Source organism: Homarus americanus, unplaced genomic scaffold, assembly GCF_018991925.1.
Source record: "Homarus americanus isolate GMGI-L3 unplaced genomic scaffold, GMGI_Hamer_2.0 scaffold24277, whole genome shotgun sequence".
Classification (NCBI taxonomy): Eukaryota; Metazoa; Arthropoda; class Malacostraca; order Decapoda; family Nephropidae; genus Homarus; species Homarus americanus.
Genome location: NW_024750697.1, coordinates 605,335 through 623,821, shown reverse-complemented (window position 1 = coordinate 623,821; position 18,487 = coordinate 605,335). Strand labels below are relative to the sequence as shown.

At 42.8% G+C, this 18,487-nt stretch overlaps 1 protein-coding gene across 13 annotated transcripts in view; it reads left to right on the top strand.

Moving 5' to 3' along the window:
• Positions 1–18,487, top strand: part of LOC121854140 (sodium channel protein para-like) — a 168,912-nt gene that overhangs the window by 31,922 nt on the left and 118,503 nt on the right. For all 13 annotated transcript variants that reach the window (XM_042348544.1, XM_042348543.1, XM_042348542.1 and 10 more), the window contains exons 5-7: positions 15,588–15,793; positions 17,155–17,283; positions 18,291–18,382. In XM_042348544.1, the coding sequence (XP_042204478.1) occupies positions 15,588–15,793; positions 17,155–17,283; positions 18,291–18,382 (427 nt within the window). The remainder of the gene's footprint in view (positions 1–15,587; positions 15,794–17,154; positions 17,284–18,290; positions 18,383–18,487) is intronic.

The following is an 18,487-nucleotide window of genomic DNA, read 5'->3' as shown; positions in this document are numbered from 1 at the left end:
AGCAGTACTAGTAGCAACAGTAGCAGTACTAGTAGCAACAAACTAGTAGCAACATTAGCAGTACTAGTAGCAACAGTAGCAGTACTAGTAACAACAGTAGCAGTACTAGTAGCAACAGTAGCAGTACTAGTAACAACAGTAGCAGTACTAGTAGCAACAGTAGCAGTACTAGTAACAGTAACAATAGTACAACAGTAGTACTGTAATAACAGTACATACTAGTAGCAACAGTAGTACTAGTAACAACAATAGCAGTACTAGTAACATGCAGTACTAGTAGCAACAGTAGCAGTACTAGTAACAACAATAATAGCAGTACTAGTAGCAACAGTAGCAGTACTAGTAACAACAGTAGCAGTACTAGTAGCAACAGTAGCAGTACTAGTAGCAACAGTAGCAGTACTAGTAACAACAATAGCAGTACTAGTAGCAACAATTTCAAACACATCTAACGAAGCCCGTGTGGACGTCAGTGCTCGAGGATTCTGGACGCGAGGACAGCGAGCTTTCTTCGACATCAGGATTTTTGATCCCATGGCCGTTTGTCACCGTAACCTAGCTCTCGATGCTGCGCATAGGAGGAACGAGAACGACAAAGAAGGGCGAGAAATTCAAAATGTTGATCAAGGCAGCTTCCTCCTCTAGTGTTCACAACCTCTGGTGGGATGGGCCCAAGTGCAAGAGGTTTTACGCCAGACTCGGAGCTGATCTCCGAACAAAGCAGCAGCCCAGATTATGTCACAGCCTGGATGAGATGTCGACTGTCCTTCTCTCTCCTTCGGTCGGCTCCTGCCTCCAGGGAACAGGCTCCCCTACCCGTCAACTGCTGCAGATATCGACATGAGGCTACAGTCCCGAATGCCATGGATCTGCGGCTCAACTAATTAACACAGATAGGATAGTTGCTATGTATAGGATATTTAATATTAAGGTAAATAAATGGTGCGAAGGTGTGGCTATTGGGGAGGCTGGAGCCCGTTTTAAAAAAAAAAAACAGTAGCAGTACTAGTAACAACAGTAGCAGTACTAGTAGCAACAGTAGCAGTACTAGTAGCAACAGTAGCAGTACTAGTAGCAACAGTAGCAGTACTAGTAGCAACAGTAGCAGTAGTAGCAAGTAATACTAGTAACAACAGTAGCAGTACTGGTAATAACAGTAGCAGTACTGTAATAACAGTTCGCTGCTAGTAACAACTAACGGTACTAGTAACAACAGTAGCAGTGCTAGTAACAACAGTAGCGTACAAACAAGCAGTGCAGTAACAACAGTAGCAGTACTAGTAACAACAATAGCAGTACTAGTAACAACAGTAGCAGTACTAGGAACAACAATAGCAGTACTAGTAACAACAGTAGCAGTGCTAGTAACAACAGTAGCAGTACTAGTATCAACAGTAACAGCACTAGTAACAACAACAGTAGTAGCACTAGTAACAACAACAGTAGTAGCACTAGTAACAACAGTAGCAGTACTAGGAACAACAGTAGCAGTACTAGTAACAACAACAGTAGTAGCACTAGTAACAACAACAGTAGTAGCCCTAGTAACAACAACAGTAGTAGCCCTAGTAACAACAACAGTAGTAGCACTAGTAACAACAACAGTAGTAGCCCTAGTAACAACAGGTACAGTCTGTTAACTAAGGCAATATTGGGGTGATGTGGCAGGTCATTTGTATCTCTGTTTCTGTTAGTATATTGTAATTACTAGACCGTTTATGAATGTATATGTATGATTGAAGATGTATATACTGTATATTTGTGTATGTATATGTGCGTGTTGAGTCAATCGATCAATCAATCAGAGTACCGTCGTCATATCTGAGGGTTGGTGACCACAGTCCTCCACCCTAACTGTTCTCGGCTGTTTTGATCAATACTCTAAGGTTTTGTATCTCTGGGGACCAAGTTTTTAATTTCGTTCTTCCACCCTAGTCTCTACCTTCCCCTGGCCCTCCTACCCTCAAGTTGAAGTTTAGTATTTTACATTTGATTTCCTGTCAGTGTAAATTATTCTTGACAGGTACTATAACACCACATTTCAAAGGCCTCCAACCTCTTTCTGGTGTCTGTTGAAAGTGTCCACGCTTCTGTTCCATACATCAGTCATTGCCAGTCTTTCAGCAGCCTTTTTCTTAAATTAAAGTTAGAGTTCTTTTTTATTACGTTTTTAAATTAAATACTGTTTTGGGTTGCAATATTCTTGTTTTGATTTCTTCCGTACATCTGCCGTCATGGTTAATATTACTTCCTAAATATATACAAAATTTCTACTTATTTAAGTTCCCTGTTACCTCCCATAATATTTAAGATTTATTTCCTATTTGGAAACTACCATTACTTTAGTCTTTACAGCATTAACTCTCAACCCATATTCTTTACCTTTTTCCGCTAATCTGTACAGTATATGTGTTTAATGTGTTCGCGTATATGTGTATTTCGTGCTTTCCTCTGTTTGTACACACAATAACCTGGCGCGTTTTGCAAGATGTGGCAACTGTATGGAATTGTTATCTAGCATTCTATTATTCCGAGGTTCCTTAGGGCCATTTCAGGAGTCTTAATGTGATGTACAACAGACTTGTCACATCTCACAAAACGCGCCAGCTACTGTACCAGGTATAAGTGTAGACGAGTGCACATGAGACTCGCAGCACACCGGAGACTCACAACACACCTGGAACTCACAGCACACCTGGAGACTCACAACACACCTGGAGACTCAAGCAACACACCTGAGACTCACAACACACCTGAGACTCACAACACACCTGGAGACTCACAACACCTCACAACACCTGGAGACTCACAGTACCTGGAGACTCACAACACACCTGGAGACTCACAACACACCTGGAGACTCACAACACACCTGGAGACTACAACACACCTGGAGACTCACAACACCTGGAGACTCACAACACACCTGGAGACTCACAACACACCTGGAGACTCACAACACACCTGGAGACTCACAACACCTGGAGACTCACAACACACCTGGAACACACCTGGAGACTCACACCTGGAGACTCACAACACACCTGGAGACTCTACACACACACACCTGGAGACTCACAACACACCTGGAGACTCACAACACCTGGAGACTCCACAACACCTGGAGACTCACACCTGGAGACTCACAGACTCACAACACACCTGGAGACTCACAACACACCTGGAGACTCACAACACACCTGGAGACTCACAACACCTGGAGACTCATGGAACTCCCGGAGACTCACAACACTCAGGGAGACTCACAACACACCGGAGACTCACAACACACCTGGAGACTCACAACACACCTGGAGACTCACAACACACCTGGAGACTCACAACACACCTGGAGACACCCGCAACACACCTGGAGACTCACAACACACCTGGAGACTCACAACACACCTGGACTCACAACACACCTGGAGACTCCACAACACACCTGGAGACACACACACACACCTGAGACACACTGGAGGAGACTCAGCACACAGACTCACAACACACCTGGAGACTCTCACACCTGGAGACTCACAACACCTGGAGACCCACAACACACCTGGGACTCACAACACACCTGGAGACTCACACACACCTGGAGACTCACAACACACCTGGAGACTCCACTGGAGACCACTCACACACCTGGAGACTCACAACACACCTGGAGACTTCACAACACACCTGGAGACTCACACTCACAACACCTGGGGCTACAACACCTGGAGACTCACAACAGACACCTGGACACACCTGCACACAGACACTGGAGACTCACAACACACCTGGAGACTCACAACACACCTGGGACTCACTGGAGACACACACACCTAGAGACTCACAACACCTGCAGACCACAACACACTGGAGACTCACAGTACCTGGAGACTCACAACACACCTGGAGACTCACAACACACCTGGAGACTCACAACACACCTGGAGACTCACAACACACCTGGAGACTCACAACACACCTGGAGACTCACAACACACCTGGAGACTCACAACACACCTGGAGACTCACAACACGCCTGGAGACTCACAACACACCTGGAGACTCACAACACACCTGGAGACTCACAACACACCTGGAGACTCACAACACACCTGGAGACGTGAGACAATATGCTGTCCCTTCTTTCTCCGTCGTTTATCAATACTTTACAACACCTGTTCCCTCCTCGGGTGTTTGGTATATTCATCTCCTCATGCCTCCTGTACCTCTCCTTCGGTTGTTGTTTTCCTTTTCTCTGTGTATTCCTCTTCCTTTATCACTTAACCAATTCAGTATATCGCGTAAGTATTAATGTTTCTCCCTATTACTGAATACAATATTTGATGTATATATTTGTTCGTATAAGTTATTACGTGAAACAAAGTATCATTATCGTGTGTTTGTGAAGTGAAGTAGTGTTTGGATGTCTTCCTCCACACGCTATAATGGGCAACTCGATTACTGGAAGTGGAGTGCGTCACTTGCGTGAGGCAGCAAGATGGGCGTTTCCCCGTCAGATGCGGGGAAGCGCAGGGCCACTTGCCACACGTACGACGACTCGCTACTCACTGGTTTTTTAACTGTCGTTCATTTTATGATATTGTCGTTTGTGAAATTGTTTGACAATATTACGTAATCTTAAAACAAAACACTGAGTACACTGGGTTTTATTTATTTGATATCTCTAAACATGAATATTAACGTTTAATTATTATTTTCTTTAACTTGTGAAGACCAAGAGTGTGTGACTCATGCACCAGTATAAAGTAGAGCAGGTGAGAGACACAGAGGTACAGTACCTGTGTGTTCACAGATATGCAGCCCATCATGTGGGTTAATGTTCAATTATTTGGTGCCTGGGCACAACCACCCTCTTAAACTCTCGTATTGGGAAATGAGAAGAGTTTCATTTTACTTTTTTTTTATTGTGAAAAAGTTAAGGGTTTTGCATTAGTCTCTTCATAAGAAAAGTGAAAATCTAGACAATTCTCTGGGAGACATGAAAGGATAGGCGATTCAGAAGCAGAAAGGGAATTTACGGAAGTTCCTGTAGTGAAGATGATCCTGTAGTATAACTTGCTTCGTAAATTGTTCTCTCGTTTCATCATGTTCTGGCACAAACCTTAGTTATGTTTACTCTAGTCCCATGAACACTGGAAGCCGATGATCTTGTGTTAATTCTTCCATATGATTGTACTATGTCACTATGTCACTTACAGTAAGTGTGAAAAAATATGACTATTTTTTTTTTTCGTTTTGTGGTCAAGGTCTGGCTGTCCGTGTATGTGTGTTACCTCAAAAACATATTCGTATATTTTCATGAGAAATGGACAGTGAGGCAGACACAATGCTGTTTAAAGACGAGAACAGATTTGTCTTGAATTCCACACCCAGACGATTGCAGTCATTGGGGATATTTAAAATGTTTTTATTGTTTCCATCTGATTTGATTTTTCATTCAATTCCTCAGACAAATTGATATTGAGAAAACTTAGTAGTTACCTTTATTTAGATGACTTTGAACAGTGAGATACGTATTTTTAATAAATCTTCTGATAGATTTTTAAACAGGCAGAAAGCTTTATTAAACAATGGATCTGAATTCTCTAGTACTCTCGCTAATCAGGGATCCTAGCAGCTGATTGGCTAAGTTCTTAAATACTCTGGAAACCATATTATAAAAAATCTTTACGAAAATTCTTATATGAGTTTTTTCTCGTTTCTTCAACATGGTTATTTTTTAGGGTAAGAAATAAAAGTTGCATTTTTATTTTTATAATCTCAGTTTTAATGACTACAGCGATAAAATGTAACCGATGAAATAAGTACAGTTTCTGGTTAGTGGTCATGATAGTGTTCACTAATACACATTTAACAGTTTATTCGAGAGCATTTTTTTTTTTTTTTAATTTTGCTATTTTACTGATCACCGAATCTGGATTAAACCTAACCTAACCTAACCTAACCTAACCTAACTTAACTTAACTTAACCTTTCGCTTGTTTCGAGAATCAACGAAGGAATAGTGCTGGTGAACCTCTCTCTCTCAGTAGTAGGTTCTTGTATGTAATGTGGTTTCTTTGTTTCCTCTCAGAGTAAACATCATCTTCAACCAATAGGTAGTATTAAAACGGAACAATACGGCTCTTCAGGTCAATGATTTAGTTGCCTTCTAATTTATATCCTTTCCTGTGTTCCCAACTACCCGATTTCTTCCCGTCAGATCGGTGCTGATGTAGTTTATATTCCCTGGCCAGGACCTGATAGCCTAGTTCCCCCTGCCAGGACCTGATAGCCTAGTTCCCCCTGCCAGGACCTGATAGCTTAGTTCCCTCTGGCCAGGACCTGATAGCCTAGTTTCCCTTAGGGTCTAGTCGCCCAATTTCTTCGTACAGATGTGTTGAAAGTAGGTCAGTGTGGCGTGGGCGGGAAGCCTCCGCCCCTCGCTGCCGCTCTTCCACCGCATCTAGCGAGCGACCCCCGCCGGCCCTGCCTGTGTATCCGCGCACTACTTACTTTCCTGCACCGTCCCTCTCTCTCTCTACAGTCTCTTTAGGTTAGGTTAGGTTAGGTTAGGTTAGGTTAGGTTAGGCTAGTATTCCTGAACTCTATACCTTTTTTATCCACCTTCTGTTTATCCTCCTGTTTTATCATGTTCTCTTGATTATCTCTTGATTATCTCTTGATTATCTTTAGCATCGTTTTATCATCACCTCATGTTTCCTTAAGGTTCCTTGAGACGCATCTAACCTTTGTGGTAGAAAATCCTTGATGGTATATTAAAAAATTCTTCCTCGAATATGAAGAAAAAAATTTTTATTAGAAATTTAAAGTTGTGTTATACGTAAATCCGATCTCCTGTTGTAAAATTCTCAGCTAATGTAGTTGTCAAGAGAGTTACTAATTGAAATATAAAAGTAAAATTCTCTGCAGCAAGACTTTAGTTACTACAGAGAATAAACAAAGTAATTCAGACCATTTTATAATCCGTAATGTTTGTGTATCAGACATTAGAGACTAATTGGGGGGAGGGGGGGGCTTAATTTTGGGGGACTGATTTTGGGGGACTATTTCTGTGGACTGTTTTCTTAGTCCACTAACTCGCCCCTGATGTATTATGAACATTTCTTTGGGCAATATATTCTCTCGTGATCAAACTAACCTAACTTAACCTAACCTAACCTAACCTAACCTAACCTAACCTAACCTAACCTATTCTAATCTAACCTAACTTCATAATTAAGAATCATTATAATTGTTGGAGGAAAATTCTGGGTTATTATAGTGTACGATTATCAAGGCTGTATTAAGTAATATACAATTTATCTTGACGGATCTCTCTAAGTAACTTTTTGTCCTTTAATGTGTGTGTGTGTATTTGTATTATTTTCCTCGTGTGTGTGTGTGTGTGTGTGTGTGTGTGTGTGTGTGTGTGTGTGTGTGTGTGTGTGTGTGTGTGTGTGTGTGTGTGTGTGTGGTGTGTGTGTGAGTTGACTTGACCTCTGACTATTGATCTGACGTTGCTCAGTGCATGAGGGCCAACCAGACCTCCTCACACGGTGCACCAATCTTCCACCCTCTCTCTCTCCTTCCTACTCCTTACCTACCAGTATGTTTCCATATTCTACCTTAGTCTCCTCCCCCCAATCTACTCCTCCCCAATCAATCCTCACACCTTGAAAAAATAAATAAAAAGTTTCCATCTTCATCCTGTCTTCCTCTACCCTTCAAGATGTTCTTCACTAACCCCTACCCCATCAGCATATCTTCCCCTTCCAAGCCCACTCCCCAGCATCACTCTCATCACCCCTCATCACTCCCCATCTTGCCAAAATGTCTTTAATTCAATTTAATCAGTGACCAACAAGATCACACATCCTATGCTGCTGCCTTACTTTACCAGCATATTCTCCTCCCTCCTACTGGCTCCTCCTCCTCCCTCTGTTCTCCCTCCCTCCTCCCTCCCTCCCTCCTGCTGGTTCCCTCCTCCTTCTGCTGGTTCTCCTCCTCCTGTTTCCTCCTCCTCCTGCAACTCCCTCCTCCTAACCTCCCTCTCCTCCCTAACTCTCTCTCCTCACCACTGCACACCGTACTGCACACCTATACCTACACTGTCCATGTAATTGCACCACACCTATACTCCAGACCAACTATGTACTGTACTGCACACTCTATGCCCGGCACTTGGCTCCACACACCGTTCGTACTTTGTACACTCTATACTCCAGACTGTTTGTGTAACGTTGTACCTGTACACTCTATACCTGCACTGTCTATGTATTGTACTGCTAATTTCCTTATACTCCGCACTGTCTGGCGCACTGCACACCCCTATACCCATACATCTGGTTTGGGTGCACTGTACTGTACACTCTATATTTATACCTACACTGTCTATGTACTGTACTGTACACTCTATACCTGCACTGTCTATGTACTGTACTGTACACTCTATACCTGCACGGTCTATATACTGTACTGTACTGTACACTCTATACCTGCACTGTTTATGTACTGTACTGTACACTCTATACCTGCACTGTCTATGTATTGTACTGTACACTCTATACCTGCACTGTCTATGTACTGTACACTCTATACCTACACTGTCTATGTACTGTACACTCTATACCTGCACTGTCTATGTACTGTACTGTACACTCTATACCTGCACTGTCTATGTATTGTACACTCTATACCTACACTGTCTATGTACTGTACACTCTATACCTGCACTGTCTATGTACTGTACTGTACACTCTATACCTGCACTGTCTATGCACTGTACACTCTATACCTGCACTGTCTATGCACTGTACACTCTATACCTGCACTGTCTATGCACTGTACACTCTATACCTGCACTGCACTAACCTAACCTAACCACCACTGCCAAAAGACTAATTAATTAAAAATATCCTAAGTACACGTAATCGGATAACATTGCCAATGCAGCCAACACGCGCATTCGTTCCTCACAACTTTAGAAAAAATAAAAAAACTTATGAACTTTTAAATTTTTTATCTTTGAATAGGTTAGGTTAGGTTAGGTTAGGTTAGGTTAGGTTAGGTTAGGTTAGGTTAAGTTAATTGTATGCCTATCTATGCCTCTATGCCGTAATGAGAAGAAAAATACAATTTCCCAGAATGGTGAAGACGTCTTGAGCCGGTTTATGGAGGAGGTGAAGATCGATGCCTCAGTAGGGGTCCTGGAGTAGGGGCTAGGGTGGGGGGTGAGAGATCAGGTGTTAGGGTAGGGGTGGGGGGTGGAGAGATCAGGTGTTAGGGTAGGGGTGGGGGTCAGGGTAAGGGTTAGGGTAGGGTGGGGGTCAGGGGTAAGGGTTAGGGTAGGGGTGGGGTTGGCTGATCAATATACTAAGGACGAATGCTTATGGTGGCACTTGGGGGATAGCTAGGGAAGGGACTTGAGGGTTGACACCAATACCATTTTATAAATAAATCATTAATTATAATTTACCTTGAGCCCCATGGTATGAGGTATGTATGAGTGTATTCAAATGTTTATAAGGGCTTACAGAGGTGTGTGTGTGTGTGTGTGTGTGTGTGTGTCTGTGTGTGTGTGTGTGTGTGTGTGTGTGTGTGTGTGTGTGTGTGTGTGTGTATATGTGTGTGTTTATGTGTGTGTGTGTTTATGTGTGTGTGTCACGCGAAACAGGGTTGATTACAAAATAGCGATAATGTCTATATATATTTTTTTTCGAGTAATCAAATTGGTCAGTGTGTAGGGACTATCATGTAGATAAACAAGATACAAAGTACAATTGAATACGACATAAGATAGGTATTGAGAAGCACTCTTGTGTACCTCCATTCACATGCCATGGAAGACGAGCGAGTAAACACGGATAAGTGTTCTCTGGTGACACGTAAGAGAGATGCACTGGGAGCCTCGGATGACTCTGCACCCACATGTAAGACGGGTACTGAGGTGCAGCGACTATATAGTCTCCCAGTGACACCTAAGGCACACCCATGGATGACTCATCGCGCTCACTCGTCGGTGTCGCCCCAGTTTATACCATGCCAGAGGAGACCTCAGATCTGGAAAAGGTAGAACTGCTGGCGGTGTTCCAAGTCTGGAAACGTCGTTTCTGGAAACCTGCCAGCCAATAACTTGATTGGTGGCGCCCGGTCGAGGGCTGCCAAGTGTAGCAACGAAGTCGAGTATATTTATATCAAAGACCGACCAGCAGTACAGTACATCCTGGTACTAACCCTTGGGGAGGCTTGGGTAACCTCCTGGGTGGGTGGGGCTGCCTTACCCTCAAACAGGGGAGAGAAGAATTACCCGAACTCCACACCTGTTACATATTAAGACATTAGGTGCCACAAAACGTTCACATTGGTATCCATGAATGGTGCTGACGAATAAAGATCAAAATACCAATTCTGGAAACAGAAGTTGAGGCAGCTGTCAGCAAAATGAAAACTGATAAAGCTTGTGGGGTTGATCAGCTTCAACAGAATTTATAAAACAAATGGGCAAGAATGGGATGCTGTGGCTGTAGAGATAATCGTGCCATTAAGTATTAAAGCACAATTGGGTCACTCCTGAAATGGGAACAACTTTTTTCCTACTTTCTAATTCCAGGGAAATTCACTTTCATCGCGGTCAACACGTAAGACTGTTATTTCATCATCGAGTGAGACTGATTTTAGTGTAATATTTTTGCTTCTCACTTAAAGATAATACTTCACCTAAGTTTACGTTCCACATACTGATGACTTGTCATTCTTTACATTGTGGCGCCATCTGTCATTATTCTTCACTATCTCTGCTTCGTACAACAGCTAGTGCCAGCTTTAGGAGTGGGCGGCCCAACAGGGACTCCACAGTTTGGGGCGCCCAACTTTAAATATAGAAAAAGAATAAACTTCTTCAGTTTACTTTTATTATGTCACTGGCTAGTTAGTTAGTTAGTTAGGGGGGGGGGGGGTGTTATAAGGGCTTTTAATTATATTTCCGGGTAATCATAGTATCAGACCCCAGAATAAAAAAACCTAAGTAGTGTGGGGCTCAGTGCCCCCAGCAGAGCCCCCACAGGCGCTCACATACAGCGGCTCTCAACCTTTCCTTGGCCCTGTAAGCCACAATCACACCCATCTACTCTTATTCCTTCTCAAGGAAAATAACAACCAAATTACGTCTAAGTAAAAAACTACCTTAAGAATTGTAAAGATAAAGTTACTCTCACCAGACATATTATTGACAACAAAAATAAGATATTTTTTCTCACAAAATCCCAATCATTTTTTTTAAGCCAAATAATTTCTGTATAAAACATGGAGACATACGAGCTAGTCGCTCATTACGGCTCATAAAGCCTAATAAGGATAACTATGTTTTTATTACTCCAACTTAATGTAAATTAATTCACACATGGTGTAATTTGTTTTATTTTATTTAAGATGTAAAATTCTTACAAAGAAGGTTAGGTTAGGATAGGTTAGGTTAGGTTTGGTTAGGATAGGTTAGGTTAGGATAGGTTGGAAGCTATACAGTTATTATCTACATGCTGATGGTGTGTGGTTATCACGGTACGTACTGTACATTTGTTTTTGTTTTTGTTTTACGGCATTAACCCACCCGGCCCAGGTCAATGACCCACATCAGGGCCTGGGGGGCGAAAATATAATAATAATAATAATAATAATAATAATAATAATAATGTTAATAATAATAATAATAATAATAATAATAATAATAATAATAATAATAATAATAATGTTAATAATAATAATAATAATAATAATTAATAATGAGACCCTGCAATTGTGTACATGAGGCAGAAAACTCTACGGTTTACACCACCCACATTTCACTATGTTCCTTGGGATCATACAGTATTGTATATTAATAATAATAATAATAATAATAATAATAATAATAATAATAATAATAATAATAATATTAATAATAATAAAGAACCATAAATACAAAATGAAAAAAAAGATCAAAAGTGAGAACCAATATATGTATGTTGTGTTGTCAATAGTAAGAGAAACAATTGAGACCCTGCAATTGTGTGTACATGAGGCAGAGAGTCAGATCAGCAACCTGGGACTTGGTCACATATGGCAGCAGGGTCTACCATTAGACAACACATTATGTTTCCAATATCTTCCCAGGCGGTAGTACCTCCCTGTTTGATAACTGCCTACTGCCTACTACCTACTGTATAGTTCCATCTCTTATTGTTTTTCAACAAAAGTATATTTGAGGATACTCAATTAAAACGACGAATAAGACTTTCCCTAGAAAGAAAAGTAATGATGACTTTTCTTGCCTTCATTTGGCTGCTGAGTTGTGACGTCATGGTAAATTACCAAATATTTTCCATCCTCGCCGATGATAGAAAAATCATATTTTCATATCTTATTAAAATAAATAAATAAAATGTATTAATTATACAAGAAAGGTTAACGCGGCGTTATGAACGACGTCACACTGCACTAGGGAAGGTTTGTGAGAAATTGGCGGGAGTGAGTGAGATCAATGATTGGTGAATAATTGACAGATGTTCCGCCCACTTCCAGCCGGCGCCCGCCCGTCTGCTGTAATGTGTGCAGCTAGAGCGGCAGCCTACCCATGGGCAGCCAACCCCAGTCCACACTCATCTTTTTCCACCAGTGTTCCCAGCCGCAATGCACCCCCCCCCCCCACCCTCCGCCTTTAACGGGCTTTCACTACTTCTAGTTTATTATTAAAACATTATGTAATAACTTAATACAGATACTTGATTCCTCATTTGTCTCGATATAATTCTCGTGAAACACCACCACCACCACCACCACCACCACCACCACCACCACCACCACCACCACCACCACCACCACCACCACCACCACCACCACCACCACCACCACCCACCACCACCACCACCACCACCACCACCACCACCACCACCACCACCACCACCACCACCACCACCACCACCACACCACCACCTACACCACCACCACCACCACCACCACCACCACCACCCCACACCACCACCACCACCACCACCACCACCACCACCACCACCCCTACACCACCACCATCACCACCACCACCACCAAGCCCTACACCACCACCCTGAACCACCATCACCACCACCACCACCACCAAGCCCTACACCACCACCCTACACCACCACCATCACCACCACCACCACCACCACCACCACCACCACCACCACCAAGCCCCTACACCACCACCCTGAACCACCATCACCACCACCTTTACACCACCACCACCCACCACCACCACCACCACCACCACCACCACCACCACCAGCCCTACACCACCATCACCATCACCACCACCACCACCAAACCCTACACACACACCTACACCACCAAACCCCACACCACCACCACACCACCACCACCACCACCCCCACACCACCCACCCACCACCACCACCACCACCCACCCACACCACCACCACCACCACTACACCACCACCCCACACACCACCATCACCACCACCACCACCACCACCACCACCACCACCACCACCACCACCACCACCACCACACCACCACCCACCACCACCACCACCACCACCACCACCACCACCACCACCACCACCACCACCACCACACCACCACCACCACCACCACCCCACCCACCACCACCACCACCACACCACCACCACCACCACCACCACCACCACCACCTGCACCACCACCACCTGCACCAACACCCTGCACTACTACAACCACCACCCTGCACCACCACCCTACACCACCACTACCACCACCACCACGACGAGCACCACCACCCTGCACCACCACCACCTCCACCACCGTTATTTATCTTCTACGTCTTCGTGATAACCGTCAGTAAACATGTTGTATTTTTCATTATATTTCGTATAAGTTTATGAGTTGGAGGTAGTGGAAGGTGAACGAAGTGTGGCGGGTTAAGGTGGCGATGTGGAGACACGGGTCGCCTTGGTTGTTAAGAATGTGTGCTCGATGTTACTATAGCTACCTGACAAATACTGCGCCCGGAATCAATGAAGGTCCACCCGCACTGTACCACCCTGCTGTACTATGTCTCTTGTATTCTTAACTTAGCCTCTTCCACTCTGTAGCTGATATATTTGTTTCACTCTTCCGTATCTTTGTGTATTATTGATATATTATACCACTGATACAGTATTAGGGTATCACCGTGTTGCCGGGCTCTGCTTGCTGTAGTATACCAATACATAGTTCTCTTGCATCCTACCGTACCTGTAACATGGCTCCATTATGGTGCTACTCTGCCATACTTATGTATCTTGCCTCTTTTTATGTACATATGTAACATACTGTTGGACCAAACCGCTATAACCAAGTACTTGTTATACTGTACACCTGCACCGTGTGTGCTATACTGTACCCTGTACTGTACCACTGCACCTTACTGCAGCACCTTGTATGTTGTACTGCATCACTGCACCTTACTGCAGTACCCCATATGCTGTACTACACCACTGCACCTTACTGCAGCACCCTGCGCACTTTACTGCATCACTGCACCTTACTGCAGTACCCCATATGCTGTACTACACCACTGCACCTTACTGCAGCACCCTGCGCACTTTACTGCACCACTGCACCTTACTTCAGCACCCTGCGCACTGCACTGCACCACTGCACCTTACTGCAGCACCCCATGTGCTGTACTACACCACTGCAGCACCCTGCGCGCTGTACTGCACCATTAAACAGTACCTACTACACTATACTGCTTTCATATGCTAAGTGCAGAATATAATTGTTGAAGTTAACATTATATTCTTTGGTGTACCGTACCGTGGTACAGCAGCTGCCTTGGGGGAAGTTTGTAGCCTACATACAGTAGATATTTGCACCATGTTTCATACACAACATGTTATAACACAAGACTTTTGTACAGCATCTGTGCGTCGTAATTACTTTATTAATTGTACTGGAAGTACAGCCGTCTTCCTCCATCTCTCCGTGTGCCTGTCTCATGCCGCCACCTTCCTTCTTGTCGCATTGCTACTCAGGAGCTTTTATTCCGACATAGAACTGTAATGGCAGCGTTCGCTCCGTCGCTCACTAAACACAGTTGAATGTTCCGTAAGTCAGCTGCCACACAAATGCATAATATATAACGCTAATTTTAAATTTAATTGTCGTTTGTGTAAACTTTTGACTGCCCATATACGATCATGTAGATCATAAAAAATACATGCAACGAAATCTAACCTAATCTAACCTAACCTAACCTAACCTAACCTAACCTAACCTAACCTAACCAAACCTAACCTAACCAAACCTAACCTAACCAAACCTAATCCTCTTCAGGTATATAAAAAAGTAGGTGACAAAGTTTGAAAGCACATGAACACCTGTACATCCATAGCATATGTGAGTTGTTTTTTTTTCCACAGATCTCTTAGGTTGATTTATAACCTTGTACAGTATATCCCTTAACACAGCCTCAAACAGTTCGGGTCTCCGTAAAACATATACTGTACATTCCTTGAGGTTCTCTAATACTCGTGTACACCTTCACTATGATCATTTATTACTAACACTTGTGTATATTTGTCCGTGCCTACAGACCATGGTGGTAATCAGCAAGGGGAAAGACATCTTTAGGTTCAGCTCTACCGACGCCATGTGGATACTTAGTCCATTCAACTCGGTGCGCCGGACTGCTATTTTCATCCTCATTCATCCCCTCTTCAACTTCTTCATCATCTGCACCATCCTGGCTAACTGTATTCTCATGATCGTCCCGACCAGCGAGATGATAGAATCTTCTGAGTAAGTCCACCATAACCTAGTGCTCTCTCATTTTTATTGTTAATTTGTGTGAATACCTATCAGTATTGTGATAGAGAGAGGGAACGAGCTAGCCCCAGCCACGTGTATCGTAATATATCCATGTGTAGTACAGCTCTACACGAGGATAGAAAGGTAAAATATGATCTTAATTATCGTACTCTACCCTAGTAATACTCTAACTCTTTGTCACACACTGGTTAACTAACTTCAAGAGATCCTTCGTCTCAAAGAGGATTATTTTCCCTGAACGCTAGTCCCCAGGTGATGGACCAGACCCCAGTATGCAGCAGGTGTTCCCTCTCTGGATCACTACTGTATACTGAGTCACTGAAACAAGCAGCGCAATGCTCTGGTGTCTCCTGTGGTTTCAATGGGACTAGAACCCAGCTCATTCAGGGCCTTGGTGCCCCAGGCTCCCGGAGTCTCTGGCCCTTTTTGAACAACACAATATTAAGGGATCAGGTTCATGTACTTCTCTCCTTACTGTTCTACTGATGTGAAGGGAAGTAGTTACTAAGGTGGAAGCACAAGTGTAGTCTAAACTAACTGCTTACCATCCTCTCAGGGGGTCAGTCCACAGTTGGCAGATGTCTCTTGATGATGGCATATGTATTTCCTTGTGCCTCACCTGCCAACCCCCGGATTTTCCACATAGAGGGCGTGGCTGTCGTCTTGGTTTGCCCACTCGTTGCCTCATAAGCACTTGTTAACAGTGTTGATAGGGGCCACAAGGTGAAGGGCTATTCTAACACGGTGGGCCTGCAGACCAATGAGGAGTTTGGGGTGACCAAGAGAAAGTTCCAAGCGTTCACTGTCTACAAATTTGCTCTTTTCGGGTCATTTGGTGCTCCCTCAAGGCCGTCCGAGGCAGTCTTCTCAATCTTCTTAATTTAGTGTTACTCGAGTTTTTGTCATGTTTGATTGAAAAATTAGTGGCATTAAAATGGTGATAGACTTGATGTTTATGAAAACGTCTGGGGATTTATTGTTCAAACCAAATTAGTGTTATAATCTGTAAATCAATATTCGTATTACAGTACTGCCTGTTGTCTGCTGGCCCTCGTGCTAAAATAATATGGCAAAACCACTCATAAATATTTTAAAGAATAAAATATGTTACTTTCACTCTACTAATGATTTATATTAATTGTGTCTACTAATTTTCATTTTGTTTTCCATCATTTTTTATGTCGCATTTTTCATCTTGTTAGGGGTATCCCATATGTTTCTTCAAAGATGTTTTTGAGATAAGTTCAAGAATTTTCTCAAGTGTCATGAGTTTAATCTTAGTGTCAAGTATATCACACGTCCTTCCTTTAATAATTTATCGTCAATTTCAGAGTGGTTTTCACCGCCATCTACACATTTGAGTCGGGCGTGAAGGTGATGGCAAGAGGCTTCATATTGGAAAGTTTCACATATCTACGAGACGCTTGGAACTGGCTGGACTTCACAGTTATATCCTTAGCGTATGTCTACCAAAAATTACATTGCTGTTTGATCATATGTTTGTCTGATAGTTTGAAAGGTTTTTGGTTATTTTATGTGATCAAGTTTTTAGGTAAATCTAATCTCCCAAAAGTGTATAACGAAGGACTGTTGTCGTCTTGAAATATTTAAGAAGTTATCACATACATGCTTATGATTTATTATACAGTGTTTACCCAATGATATCTTAAAGATAGAGTACTGCTAATAGCTTAGGGACTTAGATATATATGCTGGCCATTCTTAGTTATCCTGTTATCGAGATTATTGTAGACAGTTTAATTAGAGATTATGGTCAAGATAATAAATCTTCAATTAATACAGTATGTCTGGTATTCTGAACTTACAAATACTGTAAGTTACTTGTATGACAATTCTAGAGTTGTAGACGAATATTTCTAGTATTTAGACAATATACCTGAACACTATATATCAGACACTTAGTAGTATCAGAATAGGTTTTGTCAATGTATATGTCCCAGCCATTCATTTTACTACTACTAAGGATATTAAACTAGCTGAGAATAATGAAATATAACCAGTAGAGGATGAAGAACGTGGGGATGAAACATTGTTAGGCAAATTGAAAAGTTAGTCTTTATAATTTTTAAAGCGCAAAAATATTAATACTTTTTGTAGAGCTTGTTGGTATTTTGGAACCTGTAGAAGGATCAGCCACACACATAAGAAGCAGAGGAAGATACTGTGAATAACAAGCAGTATTGCTTTTACAGGGGCTCGTCAGGTTTTGTGCAGTGTGGCAGCGCTGTGTTTGTTTACATTTGACAGAAGGAAACTCGTAATCGTAAACATACTATGGAATCAAATTAAAACGATAGTAAAACAAATTTATCAAAGATAATTTTTTGTGAAATGTTTATATGACGAGCCCCTGTAAACGCACTAGTGAAGGGACTGTACTTAACTTTAGCATTAGAGTTGTTGGTTAAGACTGTTAACTTATAGTGACCTCTGTAACCTCCTTCAGATATTTGACAATGGGCATTGACCTGGGTAACCTGGCCGCCTTAAGGACATTCCGTGTGTTGCGAGCTCTGAAGACTGTGGCCATTGTCCCAGGTGGGTGTTGCTGACCTTGTCTACTGCGTCTCCCTCCTTACAGCCATACCCACAGCCCATACCCACAGCCCATACCCACAGCCCATACCCACAGCCCATACCCAC